General features: G+C 39.2%; 2 protein-coding genes across 4 annotated transcripts in view; one reads left to right on the top strand and one right to left on the bottom strand.

Moving 5' to 3' along the window:
• The window catches only part of CERT1 (ceramide transporter 1), a 138,755-nt gene extending 129,754 nt beyond the window's left edge, over positions 1–9,001 (bottom strand). Inside the window, exons 1-3 of one of the 2 annotated variants that reach the window (XM_015096789.4) lie at positions 8,904–9,001; positions 8,256–8,658; positions 2,968–3,102 (exon numbers count right to left, since the gene is read on the bottom strand). In XM_015096789.4, the coding sequence (XP_014952275.2) occupies positions 2,968–3,102; positions 8,256–8,658; positions 8,904–8,989 (624 nt within the window). In that variant the 5' untranslated portion in view covers positions 8,990–9,001. Of the gene's footprint in view, positions 1–2,967; positions 3,103–8,255; positions 8,784–8,903 lie in introns of those variants that run through there. The other variant, XM_015096790.3, reaches the window with a different exon arrangement.
• A 27-nt stretch (positions 9,002–9,028) lies between these two features.
• Positions 9,029–22,509, top strand: part of POLK (DNA polymerase kappa) — an 83,749-nt gene continuing 70,268 nt past the window's right edge. For both annotated transcript variants that reach the window (XM_004010194.6, XM_042251986.2), the window contains exon 1: positions 9,029–9,059. The gene's annotated coding sequence lies outside the window, so the exon portion shown is untranslated. The remainder of the gene's footprint in view (positions 9,060–22,509) is intronic.

Consider the following 22,509-nt stretch of genomic DNA (forward strand, 5'->3'; position numbering starts at 1 on the left):
ATGTTCACTAACAAATAATAAATACGTTACTGAATTACAGTACAGTCACAACTCTTCAAGTCCAGACTTCCTCATATATGAACACTGCGATTTCCTAAGGATGTCATGTGTGTGAATTCAAACATATTTATTATTTGCCTTCAAAGATGAATTGATGCAGGTGACAGCCCACATTTAAGGAAAGCAAAGATAACTATTTAACAGAAGTTAGTATTGTATTTTAGAAATTTAACTCAAATACATAGTTTATTTGTCAACTTCATTCTGAGAAGCTCACTGAATTCAGTTATATTTTGGAATTTCCTTGAAATATTATGTGACAGTGAACCTGGGAACCCAGAGTAGAACAAAGTTGAAGGAGTTCGGGAATGTAAACACTCCTGTTTCTCCCGCCACCTGTTTAGCTATGCATGGGTGCTCAGGCACTTCAGTCGTGTCCAACTCTTAGCAACCCCAAAGACTGCAGCCCACCAGGCCCCTCCCTCCATGGGATTCTCCAGGCATGAACACTGGAGTGGGTTGCCGTGCCTCCTCCAGGGGATCTTCCCGACCCACGGATCTAACAGGAGTCTCTTATGTCTCTGCATTGGCAGGAGGGTTCTTTACCACTAGTGCCACCTGGGAAGACCTGCTTAACTACAGTGAAGATTAACTACCACTCAGATTCTGCTGCTTTATTGATTTTTTTTTCTTTTAACCTTCTGTACTATCACCTAGCCCAGTGAATACTTCCACTAGGTTCTTCCAAAGTTTTCAAATCATTTTGGTTTCCTACTCATTTATTTGATTATGAACTGCAATGAAAATTCTGTAAGCAACTACAGATCTAAAAACAATAGAAATCTACAAAGAATTAACACATTGCTTTTTCCTAAGTAGATGTAATGTAAATATTTATTAAAACTTTTTCTTTTTCCCAAATAAGCCAGGCACTATTGCCACAATCCATAATTCAAGACAACATAACTAAATTTAACTCCATAGAAATTAGCATGGTACTCTAGGAATAGTACTTCTTAGGAAAATATAAAACCTCATTTGTCTCTTTCCATCTATCACTGATCAATAAACTGTTTTCAAAGAGTCAAACAAGCACTGTAACTAACAAGCATCTAACAATACGCAAAAGAAGGAAAAAGGGAAGAACCAAAGAAAGACATTTCAAGATTATAAAGTATATTTCTATCCCTGATTCATTCTTTCCTCGAGCATGAGCAGTGATCCATCTCAAAAGAAATAAAACTCTAAAATGCTAAACTAGATACAATTTCAAAAGTTCATTATAATGAACCACATACCAGTCAAACACTGAGTTTTTACGTTCAACCTATTTCTTTAAAATTGTCTTTAAGAATGGAGAGTAGGAAATTCTGAACATTTCCAAATAACTCCTCCATAAATTTTTCCAACTCAATATTCAACTAAGTATTTGTTTTCAAATTGTGAACACTTAAGGGCAGAATGTATGAAAAATGATGGAAAAATATGACATGATTTTCCTTAAATGTGTAACATAAACATATGTTAAGTTATTTAGATATGAACACATATCCAAAGCATACCATTTGCTTTTTATAAACAATATAAATTCTCTCATAAAGTGAATTCTCTTTGGATATATCAGTGAAATCTAACTGTTTTAAGATACTCATTTTTAGATTTTAACTACAACAGCTTCCTTAACTGACTTCCACTTAACTAATCTGCCTTATTGTTTTGGTTAAGTCTGTGTCTGACTCTTTTGTGACCCTGTGGACTGTAGCTCACCAGGCTCCTCTATCCAAGGGATTCTCCAGGCAAAAATACTGAAGTGGGTTGCCTTTTCCTTCTCCAGGGGACCTTCCTGACCCAAGGATCAAATTCACATCTCCAGCACTGCGGGTAGATTCTTTACTCTGAGCTACTAGGGAAACTCTCCCAACCTGCCTCAGATAACACGTTTTTAACCTTTATTAAACATGCCATGAATGGTAACCACTCTCAACTAGTATGCTATTTTTAGTACATTCAGGTACTTCTGATCTACTGGTTGAGTTACATGTTTAACAATTCAGTTGGTTGTTCCTAAACCCGTTTATATCAGTTTACTCGCTGCAGTCCTTACATAACTTAAACATTATGTAAGTCTATGGAACATAAAAGCAAAGAGTTATTTCTATGTAAATGAAGTTGAATGCAAGCTGAGTCCAATGACTCAATAAAGGTGAGTCATTCTTTTAAAAGGTATTAAATTAGATAAAGGTGAGACATCTATAAAATATTAGGGAAAAACATTAAAAGTCAAAAAGAGGAACCTATATTTAGGGTTTTTCAAAAGTATCTTTAAGGCTTTATTCCACTTTAGAGAATTAAAACTAGAAATTGCAAACCATGCATTATGGATGTACTACTTTAAACAAAAACTTCTCTCAACCATGATCTTCAAAGAGATATTGTTAGCTCTACATCAGAAAGTCGATTAAGCGAATTTAGACTTATGGTCTATTACATTTTAAGTCAAAATTTCAAAATGTTACAATACGTATCTTTTTACTTTCCTCCTTTAACTTTTTCAATAACTCACTAAGTTACTGTCCCAACCTATCAGATACAAAGCCATCTAACAAGTTTTTCTGAAGCCCTTGTTTAAGGGCTTGTTGTAACCAACTAGATAAATCCTACATGTCTAAATAAAATAACTGGAGGAGGAAATAGCAACCCACAGAATCCCATGGACAGAGGAAACTGGCAGGATATAGTCCATAGGGTTACAGCGTCAGACACAACTGAGCGTGCACGCACACATATAAAATAATAGTATGTAGTGATATACTCTAAAATAATTCTACAGAAAAAAGTATTAGACTATGCTTCACAAGGGCAAGGATCTTAATCTATTCTTTTCATAGACATAAGCCCCAAGAATAGAGTTCCTAGTGTATAGCTGATGCTCAATCAACATTTGTTGAATGAAGAACAGGAACTCACCGTGATGACAGCCTTGCTAAGACAGATGGATCCTCGGCAGCCATACTCTGTCTCATCTTCAGATTTGTAGTAACTCAGAGTATTATTTTTCAAAACTACCCAGCGATCCTGCCACCCATGAATATAGTTTGTCCACTGGAGGAAAAGAAAACAAAAAATTAAGTCAATATTTTAGAAATCCAAACAATCTTAAACAGCGGTCAATCTAAGTTTAAGACCAAAATGTGAAAAGTTCTAACTATAAACAGTTAAAAAAAAAAAAAAAGGCTAAGATTTTCCAGATTATATATGATTTTCCATAATTTCTTCAAAATTATAGATAAAATAGACAATAAATAAAACATAATATTTGAAAAATAAAAACTGAAGCACATTTCAGTTAAAAATTCTGCTTTTTTTTTTTTGGTGTGCTTTCATCCTCCCCTCCTCACCACCTTCAAGACTTAAATTGTTTCTATCCCTGTCTTACTTGACATATTCAACAGCAAAGTAAGTTTGGCTACACAGTCTCTCACTTCCCTTCTGCATGAAGCATTCTAAAATAGAAGCCAATCATGGTCAAGACTCTATTTTTGTTGTTAAGTTATTCCTATATGAAAATTATGATGTTTATGACTACATTAAAGTAAAAATACAGATCATCTCTTTAGTAAACCTGTATCAACTTTACTTTTACCTCCATAGCACTCTTTAAAGATCTATTTTTCAAACTCAAGGGTAAAATACAAACATAAAATTGGTTTCCAAAACATACTTGGATTATCTGTTTCTGGTACCTATAAATGGTTTGTGCTGCTAAAGTTTTGCTGCTGCACAGTGAAGATCAAAATCAACAAACCTGCAAAGGCAGAAATGTAACCTCTATGGGAATTGTTGATATTGTGTATTTTTATGTCCTGGGGTTTTAAGCAGACAATTCAAAATCTGCCAAAAACTAACTCTAAATGGATTGTTAAAATATACTGCATTGGCTCAGAGAAATCTTTTCTTTTCTGTTTCCTAATTCAACAGGTTTGAGATTGTTTGGCTCTTCACATCTTCTAAACGCCACCATTACAAGCCCACCCTGAGAACTTATCCACGCACGAAAAGCGCCCTGAGATTTACCACCACTTAAGACAGCGACTTAAAATAATGACAAATAGACACAAAAATGAATTTACCTCTACCGTAGAGTGCACTACCCCACTACGTTCCTATTTCTTTGGCTACACTGCTACTTCCAGTCATTCAGACTCAAACCCGGCTCAGGATTCCGGTACTGCATGGACAGAGCAGTGGATACAACATCAGAGAGGCTCAAGTACTTTCCTAGCTGTGTGACAAGTTCTGACAAATTATTTAACTTCATCCTATTAAACCCTTAAATCTGACTCTTATCTTTTTTCAAGTAATCCAATCAAATTATCAGGGGCTTCCCTGGTGGCACAGATGGTTAAGAATCAGCCTGCAATGCAGGAGACCTGGGTTCAATCCCTTGGTCAGGAATATCCCCTGGAGAAAGGAATGGCTATCCACTCCAGTATTCTTGCCTGGAGAGTTCCATGGTCAGAGGAGCCTGGCGGGCTACAGGTCATGGGGTTGCAAAGAGTCGGACACGACTGACCAAATAATACTTCTGGGTTCCTGAGAAGGCTTAATAACCTAACCTCTGATATTTTCTGCTTTTAATTTCATAACTTACATAATCTTAATTACTAGGCATATTTTGCTTATTTATCTTACATAGTAATCTCATTTAGTCTCTAGCTACAAAACTTACATGAACTGATTGCCTATAATAGAAATTGTTTAGACTGGTATACCATAATCCTACCTTATATTCAATTACTGCCTCTCAGAAAACTAGTAACTGTGTGACTACGGTCAAGTTATTTATCTTCTGTTTGTCACACTTTACCTCTTAAAGTTTTTTAAGATTAAGCAAGAACAGACTTAGAACATTGCCAAGCACATAGTATTTTCTCAGCTGGAAGCAGAATTATGCACAGCTAATGAAGCTCTCTATACAAGAGATTTCCCAAGCAAGAATACTGAAGTGGGTTGCCATGTCGTTTTCCAGGGGATCCAGGAATTGAACCCAGGTCTCCTGCATTGCAGGCAGATTCTTTACTGGCTGAGCCATCAGGGTTCCCCAACAATGAAGCTTAGAATCCTTCAGAGAACCTCACAAGAACAGATCCCTTTCAAAGGGACAGACAAGACACAATTTTGTGCCCATATTTTTATATTATTTTCTTATAGAAAACCCAATAATTACATAAACTTCAGGCCCTATACCCAGAAAGTGTTAACTTGTATTCACAACCAGAAGGCAGACTTTTGCCTTTTCTCCTACCCTCATAACTTTTCCTCACTCTTCCCCATTCAATAGAGATAAGGCAATATACAGGCATGGTGGCTCAGACGGTAAAGCGTCTGCCCGCAATGCGGGAGACCTGGGTTCGATCCCTGGGTCGGGAAGATCCCCTGGAGAAGGAAATGGCAACCCACTCCGGTACTCTTGCCTGGCAAATTCCATGGACAGAGGAGCCTTGTAAACTACAGTCCACGGGGTCGCAAAGAGTCGGGCACGACTGAGCGATGTCACTTCACTTCACTTCATAACTTTTCCTCACTCTTCCCCATTCAACAGAGACAAGGCGATATACGGGCACTGCAAGAGAATTAAATAATCCTGCTTCCCATAGTCCAGCAAGCATAAATTCAGGAGAAAAAAAAAACACATTTATAATAAGGATCAGAAGCAAGTCACACATAAAATGCTATAGGAATGAATACCCTACTATATTCATAGAAGATAACACCCTTGAGGAAAGGAGTGCTGGGATGGTTGGCAAAATAAAAGTCTTCATAGAAAGAACAGTCAAGATGGACTCCAGAGATGGACAGAATTTCAGCCAATAGTTAGATGTGTGAAGAAAACATTAGGTAAAGATAAGGTAATAATGTCGGAGAGAATTCAGAAGAAATTGGGTGAAATTTATCCAGGCTAAATTGCCCTCAAGTCCATCTAAGGCCTGAATCTTTTCCCATCCATAACCCAACTTGACATTTGTTACAACCACCTAGAATTACTGTCAAGCCAGTATTTTTGGAACTTTACATGTCTAACAAGCCTCTAGAAAATATGTTCATATTAAAAAACCTCTGGGCTGCTGTATTTCTCATACAAGTTTACTCTACCACCACCATTCCAAATTCACTCCTTTCGTGGAGGAACAAAACAAGTTAGCATTAGGATTTAACTGCATTACTAAACAGATGGAAAAGAACAGACACTTGAGTTCTAACCCTTGTTTAAAATTACCAAGTGAATACAAAGATTCAAAATATATATGTACTTGAAACTTAAAAACATACATTCAATATAAAACATTCTTGATGAAAAAGCTTCCAAGAAAACATAATATCCATAAATTGCTAAATTTTAGGGAAATTTCCTCTTAGCTGTTAACAAGAATACCAAAACCTACATCCCTATTGATTCCAGGTACACAGCAACTTGGAAGTTATTTGCCTACTAAAGAAGTGGTCAAACACTACATCTCTATACACTTAAATATCACGGAGATAAGTCTTCCTTTTTTTTTTTTGGTCATAAAGTATATACTTACTACACCACTCTGCATAAGTGATTCTCGGATACTCACACACAGCGCACACTCCACACTGGTGACTCCACCCCTCATTACAATCCTCCTACCCCACAAAAAGGGATAATCAATAGTTCAAAAGTACAGCTTGCTTTTGTAAAATACTTAACACACTACAATACTAATTTGATGAAATTATCGGAATCACTGAGAAGCAAAAAAGATTCGTAACAGTCCAAAGGAAAATGTACGCCCACCACACATGCTCAATCCAGATTTCTAAATTACAAGAAACATCTAATCCAAAGAGACCCTGGGGAGTTTCACCTTACTGAAAACTTTTCACTGAAATTCCAATAATGATTACAGTATCAACACACACTGTCATTTTTCCATACACAAATGAAAGTTAACACGTGCAAGCCTTAGTTTTGACATACTCATGCCTTTTCTAGGTCCTTTCTCAGCCTTCTAAAGACAATATAAAAGCCTAATATGAAACGATTACACAAACGATGTCCAAAAGCTTAGCCAAAGTCGGTATACTGGAAGCATGGTGATTTCTTAATAGGCAGTGGCCGCACATGATCTGGTATCTTATGACCAGCCTGTTGAAAGACTGGACCCTGCTCCCCTTCTCCAAGTTAACTGCCAGCTCCAGCCATTTCTTAAAGTTTAACAGAAAGAGAAAACGAAGTAAAAAAAGGCAATGTGGATCTTATCACAGCAAACACCTAAAAGAAAAAGAAAGAAAAGAAGGAAAGAAAACAAAACCTTAACAACAAACCCCAAACCACGTACTGCCAACGGAAAAGATTACCTACCTTCCCTCTTAAACCCGGCCTCATCCATTTTCGTTAACTAGCTTTCAAATTCTACAAGTGACTATCTGCTTCGTAAAAATTTTGGAAAAAATGTTTTTAAAAAAAATACAGGAAAAGTAAAATGCCTTTTCCTAATTCTGCCCCCTGTCTGCAAGAATACTTTACTAAATAACACTATCGGACTAAATAAACGTCGGTTTCCATTCTGACATGTTTCAAGTTACTATTATACTTCTTGTACCTACCACCTGCCGATTCAATAGCTCCCTCTGAATTGGGGTAAAGGGTGAAAGGAAAGTACAAAAAGTCCTCATTTAGATCTCTCACTACATCTAGCCTGGCATAGTTTCCCACCTCAGATTTCAGCACCAAGCCGAGTTGCTCCTGCTTCCTTCTCAAAAGCTGCGTCTATAAAAATCCCCCACCCCTGCTCTGCTCGGCATCTCTGGACGAACCTCTTTGGAGAGGTCTGATGTGCAGTTTTACTGTACTCGTTCCTTCGGATACTGCTGTTGCTCATCCCGAATTCCTATACCCAGGGCGGCTGCCGCCCAGGGTCCTGAATCGCGGTGCGCATCCCGTTCCCAAACTGGATGGATCTCCGCGTTGGGACGCGCTTCCGCCGGTCCTAGGCCGCCGAGACCCAGGGTAGGCGAAGAAGACCGTCCCCTTCTGCCCCCACCCCCACCGCGGCCCCAGTCGGGGCACTTCTGCGGCAGGACTCGGCCCCACACCCCGGGCCCATTCCGCAGCCCCCGCCCCGGGACAATCCGTGTTCTGGCTGCCAGCCCCACCCCGTGCCTTCGGCTGCTCGCCTCGCGGCAGGTGAGTCCGGGCAGGGGGCCCCTCAGCCTCGCGGGCTGCTCACCTTGCTGAGGACTCCGCAGCGCTCCACCGGCGGCCCGGACTCCGTCTCCGGATCCTCCTCCGAGCCCGACGAGTTCCAGCTCTGGTTATCCGACATGGAGGCGCGACAGCCGAGCAGGAGACCGGCCCCCGCTCCCTGAGCTGCGCCGGTGGAGGCGCCCAGTCCCCGGGGTGAAGGGTCGGGGGATGGCGAAGGAAGGAGTGCCCGCTCCGGTGCAGGAGGGAGCGGGAGGAGGGACGGAGTCCGCCCGCCGCGCCGCCGCCGCCGCCGCCGCCGCGCCTGACACCGAGCGGACCGGGGAAGGAGGTCGAGGGGCGAAGGAAGCCTGCCCTTCCAGCCGTCAGCCGTCGCCGTCGCCGTGACCCCTGCGCTGCGCCCGGCGCCGCCGCCCAAATTTGGCCCCCTCGATGCCAACCTCGGGGGAGAGGAAAAGAGGAGGAAGACGGGAAGAGGGAAAACCCAGCTGCAGAGACCCAGGTCCACTCACACCTCCGCTAGGCCGCCATCTTCCTGCCTAGCCCACTATTTACCCTCCCCTCCCCTCTTCCCTCCCTTTCGTCCTCCCATTCCCCCCCTGCTCCCCGCCCCGTCCCCCTCCCAACGTCTGACGCGTCACGCCGAGGCTCGGAGTTCCCTCCCGCAACCTACCTCCGGCCCTCCCGGGTGACGCCGGGTAGGAAAGTAGGAGGAGCGGAGACAGGAGAAGGCTGGATGGGGACCCCGCTGTGCTGCATTCTGGGAAGGACGCTGCTCCGTGCGCCGCGCAGCCTCCTGGGAGTTGTAGTCGCGGTCCCGAGGCAACTGGTGAGTGATCCGCGCCGGGAAGGCTGGTCGCCTTGGGGACCGTCAGAGGGAGGGTGGGCTTCGTTTGATAGTTGCGTGACTCGTCCCCTGTGCTACGCTCCTATCTGTGTCTAGCGTGTTTATGACGAACCCGCCGGGCTTGTGGACCGGGACGTGAGACAGCTGCGGGGGATGCCCGGGCCTGCCCTCCGTGGCCGTTTCCCAAAAGCCGGATAGCATCTTGCCGCTTGCCTGGGCAAAAGCATACCGGGCTTTTCTGCCTCAACCACGGGCAGGGGGGTTGCGACCTCTCTAATGACAAGGGCGTTTCTTTCCGTTAAACCACCTCTGCAAATTTCGAAGATCTTCCGTCTCGCTCTTTAGAAGTTAGACTTCACCTGAGGTTTCCCAGTTTAGAAGGGAGAATTTTTAGTCCCTTCTCACCAGAGCAAGAACTTTTCTTTGTTAGATTTACAGAGTTTTTGATGGTGGGAAGTAATTTTGGAGATGTCAGAGAATAAATGACGTTGAAGAGTTTTTAAAGGAAAATAAGAATGCAAGGTGAGAGAGATTAGATGAGACTTCCTTCGTTGTCCAGTGATTGGGACTTCGCCTAACAATGCTGGGGTGCAGTTTCGATCCTTGGTCGGGGAGCTAGGATTCCACATGCTTCGTGGCCACTTCCTTGCATAACAGAGATGAAAGTGCAGTAATCTTATTGAGTAATAACGGGTTAAGCAGGAGGAGGTTGGCTTTGCCTGAAGACTAGAATTGGTGGGAGGACTGAGAGAAGATCTAATAGGTTTCGTTTTGCTTTTTTGCATATATCATTAAGATAATTTTTATGGGGAGATCGTTAACTTTGTAGCATCAATTCTTTCATCTTGTTTGCTTCTTTTCCATCTTGTCAACTTCCTAATAATTGCCAACAGTACAATTCCTTATTAAACCTTAGAAAGAATACCTGTTTACTGCAGGTGACAGGGGGATAGAAGTGAAATTTTGAATCTGTGGGAAAAAGTACAGTGGCCAGAAGACTCTAGGCGCCATAGAGGTCAACTTAACTGGAATCTTCAGGAAAAAAAAGGAATGATAGAAAGGGTTTTGTTTTCCTAGATTGACACGAAATGCTGAATCTGTTGTAAATCAGTTAAAAATTATTTTTCTGTTGTGAAATCAAGTGAAAATACATAATTAAAACCATTCAGATGAATAAAACTTTGAGATAAGCTTTTGAAAATACTTTTTCAACAAGTTAATTAGGAGATAATCCCAATTTTGTCTTTCAAAACAGAAAAATAGAAAAAATTCACTTAGCACATTTTCCCTCTTTATTGAATTACTGAATTGTATCCCTGTCTATGGGGTCGCAAAGAGTCGGACACGAGTGAGCAACTTCACTTTCACTTTATGGGGTCGCACAGAGTCCAACACTGAAGCGACTTAGCAGCAGCAACAGCAGCAGCTTAGCTGGTAAAGAATCCACCTGCAATGCAGGAGACCCCAGTTCCATTCCTGGGTAGGGAAGATCCCCTGGAGAAAGGATAGGCTACCCACTCCATTATTCTTGGGCTTCCCTGGTGGCTCAGCTGGTGAAGAATTTGCCTACAATGCGGGAGACCTGGCTTCTATCCCTAGGTTGGGAAGATTCCCTGGAGAAGGGAAAGGCTACTCACTCCAGTATTCTGGCCTGGAGAATTCCTGGGTTACAAAGAGTTGCACACCACTGAGCGACTTTCACTTCACCTTTAGAGTGTCAAATGTAGCAAATTTTGCTTTGCCTTTCAATTACCTAATATAGTTGACTTCCTATCTCTGATTCTTTTAACTCTAGGTTTTAAAATGTCATAAGTCTTAAGGAAATGATTATGAAGTGTTGAAAAATCCATTTCATAATGCAATTTATCAACAGAATCATGAGAGCATCATATATATTTATTTTTAAATTGAACTTTCTGTTGTTTTTTATGAATTTCTAAGTTGTGTGGTTATAAGCACCAATGCTTACATCACCAAGTTGCCCACTTAATCAGTAGGGAATTGTTTAATTGCATTTAGAGTTAATGAGAGAAATTGCCTTTTTATAAAAGCTTCTTTGTGTGTGTCTCTGTACTTACACGACTATTTTTTAAGTGTTTTTAAGTACAGAAGGATTTTTGTACACTGGTTAGAATACCATTTTAGAAGTTGAGATTCTCTTCTGTTAATGGTAAGAAACTGCAATACAAGAATGAAATATACAAGCTTTCTCTTTATTCTGTTGTGAGAATGATAGCTTCTGAGTTTTCTCTCTTAGAACCGTCCTCAACTTTATCAATATTCTATATTGTCTCTTAGAGTAGTTTTTTCTTTTTAACTTTTAAACTTGAATTCACCTGTTTTAAGAACAACCACTTGGTCCACTGTTTTCTTTAATAGTTTTTCTTACCCTTATATTTACGTAATATGCAAAATCTCCATATATTGTATCTAGGTCTGTTTCTGGACTTCCTTCATTTTTGTTGATTTATTTGTCTATAGCTGTGCTGTTACCATACTGTTTTAATTATTTAACTTTATCCTATTTTCATATATATAATAACAAAACTTTCTCATTTGGATATTTTTATATATCTTCTCTTCCAGGTGAATTTTAGAACGTTTTGTCAAATTACATGAAATAGTCTATTGGAATTTGAATTAAGAATGCACTTAATTTGTGAAGCAAATGACATCTTTGCAATATTAGTTCTTAGCCTTGGTCAGATACTTCGTATACCTAATCTAACTTACTCCTTACATACCACATAATGTGAGCATTGGTTGGCTTCATCTTAAGGATAATGAAACTGAAGCTCAGTGCTGCCAAGTAACTTACCCAGTGCCAAATAGCTACTAAGTATTGGAGTTAGGATTTGCAAACAGATCTGATTTTAAAGGTTGTACCATTTTCTTTGATTCAGGAGACCCCTGAAAATGGGAAGAATTGTGTAAATAATATATTCTGTAGATGAGTATATCAGAGCAGCTGTGCTCTTAATTCAGTTAATGGTTTTGAATATCTTTTCACTTACCCAGCCCTTACATCTGTGCTGTCTTACTTAACCCTAATGTAGAATTTACTATTGCTCTTCTATTTCCATTATTATTTATAATATAGAAATAATATCTTACTTTTTTCTAATATAGAAACACTATATTATTTCTATTTCTAATATAATTATTTTCTATTTCTAGTATGTCTTCACATGAAGACACTGAACCCAGAGATTTTAAATAACTTTCCAAAGATCATACAACATCAGAGAGAATAGTTGTTGTTCAAACCAGCCTCTCTTGCGTCTCCTGCACCGGCAGGTGATTCTTTAGCACTGACCCATCTGGGAAGCCCTGTCATCCCACTAGAATTCTTCTTTCTCCCCATCTTCACCTTGCTTCATTCTCCCACCTTTTTCTGTCTACAAAACTCCAATCCCAAAGCCTTCATCCCTGCCTCCCTCTCCCATTGCAATGACACAGAAACCAAAAACCTAGCGGTTTTACTAATCACAGGGTAGGGGTCTAGAAGTAAATATGTCTTCTTGATGCTGGAATTATAGTAGCAGAGGATGTCGCAAGTTGAAACTGAGGTCATTGTCTAATATTTAAAAATGATGTTATAAAGAGCCTTCATTAGTCCACTTAGCCTGCCATAACAAAACACAACATGCTAGGTGGCTCTGGTCTTGTTCAGTTCAGTTCAGTTCAGTCACTCAGTCATGTCCGACTCTTTGCGACCCCATGAATCGCAGCACGCCAGGCCTGCCTGTCCATCACCAACTCCCAGAGTTCACTCAGACTCACGCCCATCGAGTCAGTGATGCCATCCAGACATCTCATCCTCGGTCGTCCCCTTCTCCTCCTGCCCCCAATCCCTCCCAGCATCAGAGTCTTTTCCAGTGAGTCAACTCTTCACATGAGGTGGCCAAAGTACTGGAGCTTCAGCTTTAGCATCTTTCCTTCCAAAGAAATCCCAGGGCCTATCTCCTTCAGAATGGACTGGTTGGATCTCCTTGCAGTCCAAGGGACTCTCAAGAGTCTTCTCCAACACCACAGTTCAAAAGCATCAATTCTTCGGTGCTCAGCCTTCTTCACAGTCCAACTCTCACATCCATACATGACCACAGGAAAAACCATAGCCTTGACTAGATGGACCTTAGTCAGCAAAGTAATGTCTCTGCTTTTGAATATGCTATCTAGGTTGGTGATAGCTTTCCTTCCAAGGAGTAAGCGTCTTTTAATTTCATGGCTGCAGTCACCATCTGCAGTGATTTGGGAGCCCAAAAAGTCTGACACTGTTTCCACTGTTTCCCCATCTATTTCCCAGGAAGTGATGGGACCAGATGCCATGATCTTTGTTTTCTGAATGTTGAGCTTTAAGCCAACTTTTTCCCTCTCCTCTTTCACTTTCATCAAGAGGCTTTTAGCTCCTCTTCACTTTCTGCCATAAGGGTAGTGTCATCTGCATATCTGAGGTTATTGATATTTCTCCCGGCAATCTGGATTCCAGCTTGTGTTTCTTCCAGTCCAGCGTTTCTCATGATGTACTCTGCATAGAAGTTAAATAAGCAGGGTGACAATATATAGCCTTGACGTTCTCCTTTTCCTATTTGGAACCAGTCTATTGTTCCATGTCTAGTTCTAACTGTTGTTTCCTGACCTGCATACAGATTTCTCAAGAGGCTGGTCAGGTGGTCTGGTAGGCTTCACTTATCCTTAATTATAGGGCTTCCCTCATGGCTTAGCAGTAAAGAATCTGCCTGCTAATGCAGGAGACTCAGGTTCCATCCCTGATTGAGGAGGATCCCCTGGAGAAGGAAATGGTAACCCACTCCAGTATTCTTGCCTGGAGGAGCCCATGGACAAGAACCCTGGTGGGCTACAGTCCATGGGATCGCAGAAGAGTCAGGCATGACTTAGTGACTAAACAACAACAAACAAAATTATCTTTTAATAGGCCCTGTCTCCAAATACAATCACATTGAGAGTTAGGTCCTCAAAATATGAATTGAGGGGAACACATTTAGTCTATAACAGTGCTTACAGGTTCTGTATTCCCACAGTGTTTATTATTAAATGTATCAAAAGATACATTTTGAGTTAAATAGTCCTTTTTAGCTAACCTGGGGATTTAACTGTTCCTGGTGCTGGTAATCTTTATAATACTGTTCCAAACTGAAACATAATCAGTTAAAAACTGGGGATTTACATACAAAACGTGATTTTTAAAACTTGAGATTTACTAATCCGTGAATTAGAGGTAATGATCTATGAACAGCAACAGTCTAAAAACTAAAGTACAAGGGAACAAGATACAGCATATAAGCAATAATCTGGGTAATGAAATTATGGACCACTTGAATTTCCTCTTTGTACCCTTTGGTATGAAAAAAAGTATGTCATGTGAGTATGTGTGTGCCTGTGTATCACTTTTGTAATAGAAGAAATGGTTTAATTATAAACAATATAAATTAAAGATTAATCTCTACATACAGTGTTCTAAGTTAATTTTCAACTTAGAGTTGTTAATGTCCCTGTTTTTCTATACATTTCCCTCTTTAACATAAAGAGAACTGATGATTACAGCATATCTTAAGAAGGCCCCATCATGTCTTCAGAGTTATTTTCCCCAAGCTGCCGACCCCTATTCACCTTCTGATGCACAGACAATGACAGTTATGTCATAACTGCTGTCTCACTGACAAGGATTGTATGAAACATCCCAAGTTTTGAAGTTAAAATATGAAAAAAAGATGTGCTCTTGAAGCAGTGAGATATGGTGCGATCGGCCTTCCCTGTCTATGGATTCCACATCCTTGGATTCAACCAACCTTAGGTCACAAATATTCAGGAAAAAAATTCCAGAAAGTTCCAAAAAGCAAAGGTTGAATTTGCTGCCCACCAGCAGGTATTTATATATAATTTACATGATATTTATATGTCATTTACATGAGCTATTTGTATATCATATTAGGTGTTATAAGTAGCCTAGAGATTATTTAAAATATACAGGAGGCTATGCACAGATTATATGCAGATACCACACAATTTGACATAAAGGGCCTGAATATTCATGGATTTTGGTATCCGCAAAGAGCCCTGTAACCAATCCCCTGTGGATACTGAGGGAGGTCTGTACTTGCTTTTTAAAGCATTTCCCCTTCTTTTTTCCTCCCTATGAGCACTATTTGTAATTTTTAAAATTTAAAAACATACATATAGTCCCCTACTTAGAATGATTTAACTTAGGATTTTTCGACTTTATTTTTTATCTTTTCCCAGGCTAGCAGTGTGCAATATGATACTCTCTTGTGCTGTTGAGTAGTGTCAGTGAGTCACAGGTCCTAGTCAGCCATGTGATCATGAGGGTAAACAACACAATTCTGTACCCATAAACCATTCTGCTTTTCACTTTCAGTACTATACTGAGTAAATTACATGATTTTATCAAGGCTCTTCGACTGAAGGGATCTGAAATGTATTTTGGGTAGCTCAAATAAGAGATGTTATTTTAGAGATCTCTGAATCCTCAGCTGGGCCTTGTATGCATATTTCAGTCCTTGGAAAATGCGGTCTTAGTGTTTTTCTGTTCATCTGTGGGGCCTCATGGTATCTTTCATCTCTGTGTTCTTGTCTTCTCAATCTCAGTTTACTTGTCTCTTCATATCTCGTCTTGCATGTTGTCCAACTTGTTTTAACTACCTATCAGTTTCCGGGCCCTCTCGATGTCAGTAAAGAATCCACCTGCAATGCAGGAGACCCTGGTTCGTTCCTGGGTCGGGAGGATCCCCTGGAGAAGGGATAGGCTACCCATTCCAGTATTCTTGGGCTTCCCTTATGGTTCAGCTGGTAAGGAATCTGCCTGCAATGTGGGAGACCTGGGTTTGACCCCTAGTTTGGAAAGATTCCCCTGGAGAAGGGAAAGGCTACCCATTCCAGTATTCTGGCCTGGAGAATTCCATGGACTGTATAGTGCATGGGGTCCCAAAGAGTTGGACAAGACTGAGTGACTTTCACTTTCACTCAGTGTCTGTAAGTTTAAATTTTTTAGACAGGTAGTTAGCCAGCCAGCACTGTAATTAGCTCTTCCCAAAAGTATGGAATATGCCTGCCCCTTCTGTGGTATGTTGGGAGTTGGAGCCGACTAGAAACAATAGGCATGTTTAATATATATAATTTGTATTATAATCTGTTTATAACTGTAGGAGTGGGAAAGGGGGCATTCTGAGGGGAAAGAATTATGTGACATATATGAAAATCTAATTGTCAAATCACAAATATTCTTTTAAAAGGAATAATATGATCAATGGTTAAATGACTGTATTAGACTGTATATATTATTTTTTCTTTTACTAAAAATATGAGTGTAAAATTTTTTATCCACTTTTTTCAAATATTAGTCCCCAAAATAGTGCTTAGAAGGCAGTCAATATAATTAATTAATGTATTTTACCTTATCTTTTCAGTTAATAGTTTAATTTAGCAAGTATCTGATATGTAAGCTATTATGCTGACTACTATGAGTAATTTTAAAATAGTTATAGATTTAAAAAAAAAGGAAGGGGATTGTGTGGGTCTGCATTCAAGGAGTTTATAACAGAAAACAAGGTAAGAAAGATATATATATGAGTAGAGTTAGTATTTTGTAAGTAAAAAGAAGGTACCTTTTACTCCTAGGATTTGACAGTGATAAATCCTATTCTCTAATGTATTTTCTAATCCTTAGGCCACTTGCCCCAGGTCTTTAGTTAAAACAATGGTTGTTTGGAATTTTAAAGAAAAAAGGATTGTCTTTGTTTGCTGATCTCTTTCCATCAAGTTATCACATTAATTGTTTTATGAGTCTTGTCACAGTAGCAATATTATAAACTGGTAGATCTCCTTTTCTTTTAACTTATAACCTGTGACATTCAGCATGTGCCCTAAATGAAGTTCAGAAATTTAAAAGATTTAACAGCTCTTCTGCAAACCTTTTCCAGTTTAACCCGTACTACTTGCCCTTTGAATGCTTTTGTTTCCCACTTTTCCTGTTTTGACTACTAATAAACTATATTAGCCTGTTAGGCTTAGTGTTCCTGTCAGGCCTGTTAAAGAATCATATAGTTTCTGCCACTATGGTGGTTCTCCCTGAGTTCAGAGTGAACAAGCAGACAGTCCCTGAGTGTGCGTCCTAGGCCTTCATCCTTAATAAGCAATTTGACTTTGGTGTGTATTAAATAAATGCTGACTTAATAAATGGCATCAGTGTAACCAGTCTCTTTTTATGGCTATGTATATCCCAGTTGTGGTGGTGTTATATGCATTTGTAAAATGTTATTTTCATAAGTATATCAAAGGAGATATTCATTTATGTGAAATGTGGTGAATGCATCTATATCCACTCCTGACAGTGTAAACACTAGTTTCAGAAATATTAGGGGCCGCAAGGAACTTGCATGTGTTCATCTTTTGTGACCTTGTGCAGAATTCTTTTGTAATATCTTTGTGACTGTATTCAAGAAAGGGAGTAGCACACAAACGTGTGTGAAGTGAATGTAAAACTGTTCATGGCATCGCCTCCCTGTGTATCTTTTTTTTTTTTCCTCACGAGGTTTACTTTTTTTTTTTTTTTTTTTTACTTTACAATATTGTATTGGTTTTGCCTTATATCAGCATGAATCCGCCACAGGTGTACACATGTTCCCAATCCTGAACCCCTCTCCCTCCTCCCCACCCATCCCATCCCTCCGGGTCATCCCTGTGCACCAGCCCCAAGCATCCTGTATCCTGCATTGAACCTAGACTGGTGATTCGTTTCCTATATGATATTATACATGTTTCAGTGCCATTCTCCCAAATCATCCCACCCTCTCCCTCTCCCACAGAGTCCAAAAGACTGTTCTATACATCTGTGTCTTTTTTGCTGTCTCGCATACAGGGTTATTGTTACCATCTTTCTAAATTCCATATATATGTGTTAGTATACTGTATTGGTGTTTTTCTTTCTGGCTTACTTCACCCTGTATAATCGGCTCCAGTTTCATCCACCTCATTAGAACTGATTCAAATGTATTCTTTTTAAAGGCTGAGTAATACTCCGTTGTGTATATGTACCACAGCTTTCTTATCCATTCATCTGCTGATGGACATCTAGGTTGCTTCCATGTCCTGGCTATTTTAAACAGTGCTTCAATGAACACTGGGGTACATGTGTCTTTTTAAATTCTGGTTTCCTCGGTGTGTATGCCCAGAAGTGGGATTGCTGGGTCATAAGGTAGTTCTATTTCCAGTTTTTTAAGGAATCTCCACACTGTTCTCCATAGTGGCTGTACTAATTTCCATTCCCACCAACAGTGTAAGAGGGTTCCCTTATCTCCACACCCTCTCCAGCATTTCTTGCTTGTAGACTTTAAGATCGCAGCCATTCTGGCTGGTGTGAAATGGTACTTCATTGTGGTTTTGATTTACATTTCTGATAATGAGTGATGTTGAGCATCTTTTCATGTGTTTGTTAGCCATCTGGATGTCTTCTTTGGAGAAATGTCTATTTAGTTCTTTGGCCCATTTTTTTGATTGGGTCGTTTATTTTTCTGGAATTGAGCTGCAGGAGTTGCTTGTATATTTTTGAGATTAGCTGTTTGTCAGTTGCTTCATTTGCTATTATTTTCTCCCATTCCAAACACTGTCTTTTCACCTTGCTTATAGTTTCCTTTGTTGTGCAGAGCTTTTAATTTTAATTAGATCCCATTTGTTTATTTTTGCTTTTATTTCTAGTATTCTGGGAGGTGGGTCATAGAGGATCCTGCTGTGATTTATGTCGGAGTGTTTTGCCTATGTTCTCCTCTAGGAGTTTTATAGTTTCTGGTCTTACATTTAGATCTTTAATCCATTTTGAGTTTATTTTTGTGTGTGGTGTTAGAAAGTGTTCTAGTTTCATTCTCTCCCTGTGTATCCTAAGCTTTTGAGTTGGTACCAAAAAATGGTTGTATTTTACCTGTCTGTAGTCAGCATCTGGCATACATATCTCCCACATTAGTAATTTTCTATTAGACTTAGATCTTTACAGATATAGTCATATCCAGTGTAAGTAACCCAAGTGTACTAGTCTATGAATTTAGCATAAATAGTAAAACAAATTTTCCAGTTACTGAGAAAAATACCAAAAGCTGATCATAAAATCTAGTTGAACAAAAGGAGCGTTGTAGAGGGGTCGGAGCAACTGGGAGATTGGGATTGACGCATATACAGTACTGATACTATGTATAAAATAGGTAATTAATGAGAACCTACTGTGTAGCCCAGGGAACTCTACTTAATGCACTGTGGTGACCTGAATGGGAGGGAAGTCCAAAAGGAAGGGGCTATATGGGTAAGTATGACTGATTTATTTTGCTATACAGTAGAAACTAACATAACACTGTAAAGCAACTATACTCCAATAGAAATTAATTTTAAAATAGTAAGTTGAAAACAACCTCAAAGGAAAAAGGAGCCTTGTAATTAATCTGATGAATGTATGTGCGTTCTTTATATGTGAATGGTCCTCACAGCCAGACAGCTGCAGAATTTCTCTCCTTCCTGGTTATGCTGGTACTATTTTCTTTCTCTTCATTCGTCCCTGTCCTTTGTATTACTGTCGCTTGTATGTGTTGTGCGTTGCTATTGTCTGCTATTATTTTTCCTCTTCTGTCCCTCCTCTACCGTAACAGTCATTGGCAGAAGTTATGGGAAAAGCAAAAGAGGGAGTAAGTGAGAAATAATGAGAAGCTAGGGGGAAAATGAACTATAATAGAACCTTCATAACATGTCTTCCATCCTATTTTAATTGATTCATGGGGATAGGGATTATGCTCTACCTATTCTTAATTACTTACTTGGATTCTTTTTCCCACTTACTTTGATTCTTTTTCTCAAGAGTCCCTAATAGTCACCATTTTCCAGGCCCTGCAACTGCTCTTCATTTCTTGGTTTCAAATATAGGCTTGATGTCCTTTTACTATATCCCAGTCTCATTTTTTTTTTTTTCCTCAATTATGATTCTAAACGATTAGGAGCACTTACTTGGGTTTTCCCTGTTATGATGATATGATGGATATCTAACTAGGCATTGTCAGTATTTACCTTACTTACTTCCTTTTTCTTTGTTCTCTTTCTAACTACTCACACTCCATTTGGACTGAAAGACTTGTTTTATTGACATCAATTATTATTATTATGCTCGTGCTGCTACGACTCACCTGTTACTCTGATTCTTAAGGTGACTTGCATCTATATCTTAGACTCACTTATGTGCTGATAGTTTACCATGTAACTCTCCAAGGACAACTTTATTTGAGTAAGGGAAAGGTACCTCTTGGTAATACATTGCATACAGCTGCTTAAAAATATGTCATATCCCATGGAAAGTTCTAACATTCATCAATAAGACTGATTTCAGAAACAGAATTTCAAAGAACATGTAGGCCACCCTTTTATCCTGTTTCCTATTGTACAGAGGAGAGCCAAGTCAGGCATGTTCCAAGCAGAAATATTCTTTCTTACTGTTGAATAAAATTAAAATTGTATTTCATTATCTTTTGTTTATATGTTTGGTTTTGTAGGGTTAAAAACGTATCAGAGGTAGTTGGTATTTAATAGGTCTCACTATAACAGTAAAACATCCTTTAGTCTCAAAAGTAGTGTTTGTAGCATATGCCCTGAGAAAACCACAATTCTAAAATACACATATACTCCAGTGTTCACTGCAGCTCTATTTATACTAGCCAGGAGATGGAAGCAACCTAAATGCCCATCGACAGATAAATGGATAAAGAAGTTGTGTTACATGTATACAGTGAAAATTACTTAGCCATAAAAAGGAATGGGAGAATGAATTTGAGTCAGTTCTAGTGAAGCAGATTATCCTAGAGCCTCTTATACAGAGTGAATAAGTCAGAAAGAGAAAAACAAATATCATCTATTAAGACATATGTATGGAATTTAGAAAAAATGGTAGCAGTGAACCTGCTTGCAGGGCAGCAGTGAGAGACGCAGACATCAAGAACAGACTTGTGGACACGGCGGGGAAGGAGTGGCTGGCCTGAACTGAGAGAGTAGCATGAAGCATAGATATGGCCTTATGTAAAAGAGAGAGCCAGTTGGAATTTGCCCTGTAGCGCAGGGAGCTCAACCTGGTGCTCTGTGATGACCTAGAGGAGCGGGGTGGGGTTGGAGGTTTAATAGCAGGGGGACATATGTATACCTATGGCTGATTCATATTGATGTATGGTAGAAACCAGCATAACATTGTAAAGCAATTATCCTTCAATTAAAAAAAAAATTTAGAAAGTGAAAAAAAAATATGTAGTATACATCTATAATAGATAAACAGGAATATTACTGTCTAGTCCCTACATATATGCATTTTCCTTCTTTTTTTCTCCCCAAGCTTTTGAATCTTTAACTTTTAGCCTCTTTTCCTTACATCGAGAAATTCTTTTGGTAATGTATTAAAGCCGTACTACATAAAGCGTCATGATATTCTTAAGTATTGGTGGAATCCACATGATAATTATTTTGTCAGTGTGCTTGCTTTCTGTTTCTCTTCCCAGCCCTTTCATTGTTTCACTTTTACTGTAATTTCAGATCCTCTCTTCCTTAGTCACATAAACTGAAAATTATCATTATGAAATACACATGTTGTTACGATGATACAGTTTACCTTCATCTTCATTTAAAGTGTTTATTAAGAACTTGCTATATGATGACCCTAATTAGGGTGCTGTAAAAATGAGGTACATACCGCTTCTTTCATAGACCCATTATTCTAGCATACAGAAATGTGTGTCTAAGAATACAGAGTTAATACTAAGACTGTTTAGAAATTTAGACAAAAATAAGTAATGAAACGGTTGTTATGGTTTTAACAGTTACATTATTATTAAAAGGCAAGGAGAGCTTTAAAATTGCCTGTCACATAGTAAGTGATCAGTGTATATGGATGAATGGAATAAGTTTAGTTGGTTAATGATTGAAGGGAAATTGTAGGGATTGCAATTAACAAAGACCAGGAGAAAAATCACTAAGCACAGTTAAAATTAATAAGGGACTAAAGAACCAAATTCCATCATAGTTTTTTGTAAGGAAGAAGTATCCTTTGTTAAGGACCTACTCAGTATAGAGATTGTTTAGGTTTATCACATTTAGTATTCATTTTTCACAAAAACTCTGCAACATGTACATTATTCTTATTTTACATATAAAGAAATTAAAGTTCAAATAAATAAATTGCCCAAGGTCCTAGCTAGTGAATAGTCTAGCCCAGATTTTTGAACCTCATAGGCTTATACTATGTACTTTTTATACATATACAGTTGTCTCTATATCCTTTGGGTGTTGGATTTGTTTCCAGGATCCCAAAGATACCAAAATCTATGGATGCTAAAATCCCTCATATAATAATGGCACGGTATAGTTGGCAGAGTACATCATGCGA

Source organism: Ovis aries, chromosome 7, assembly GCF_016772045.2.
Source record: "Ovis aries strain OAR_USU_Benz2616 breed Rambouillet chromosome 7, ARS-UI_Ramb_v3.0, whole genome shotgun sequence".
NCBI classification, from domain to species: domain Eukaryota; kingdom Metazoa; phylum Chordata; class Mammalia; order Artiodactyla; family Bovidae; genus Ovis; species Ovis aries.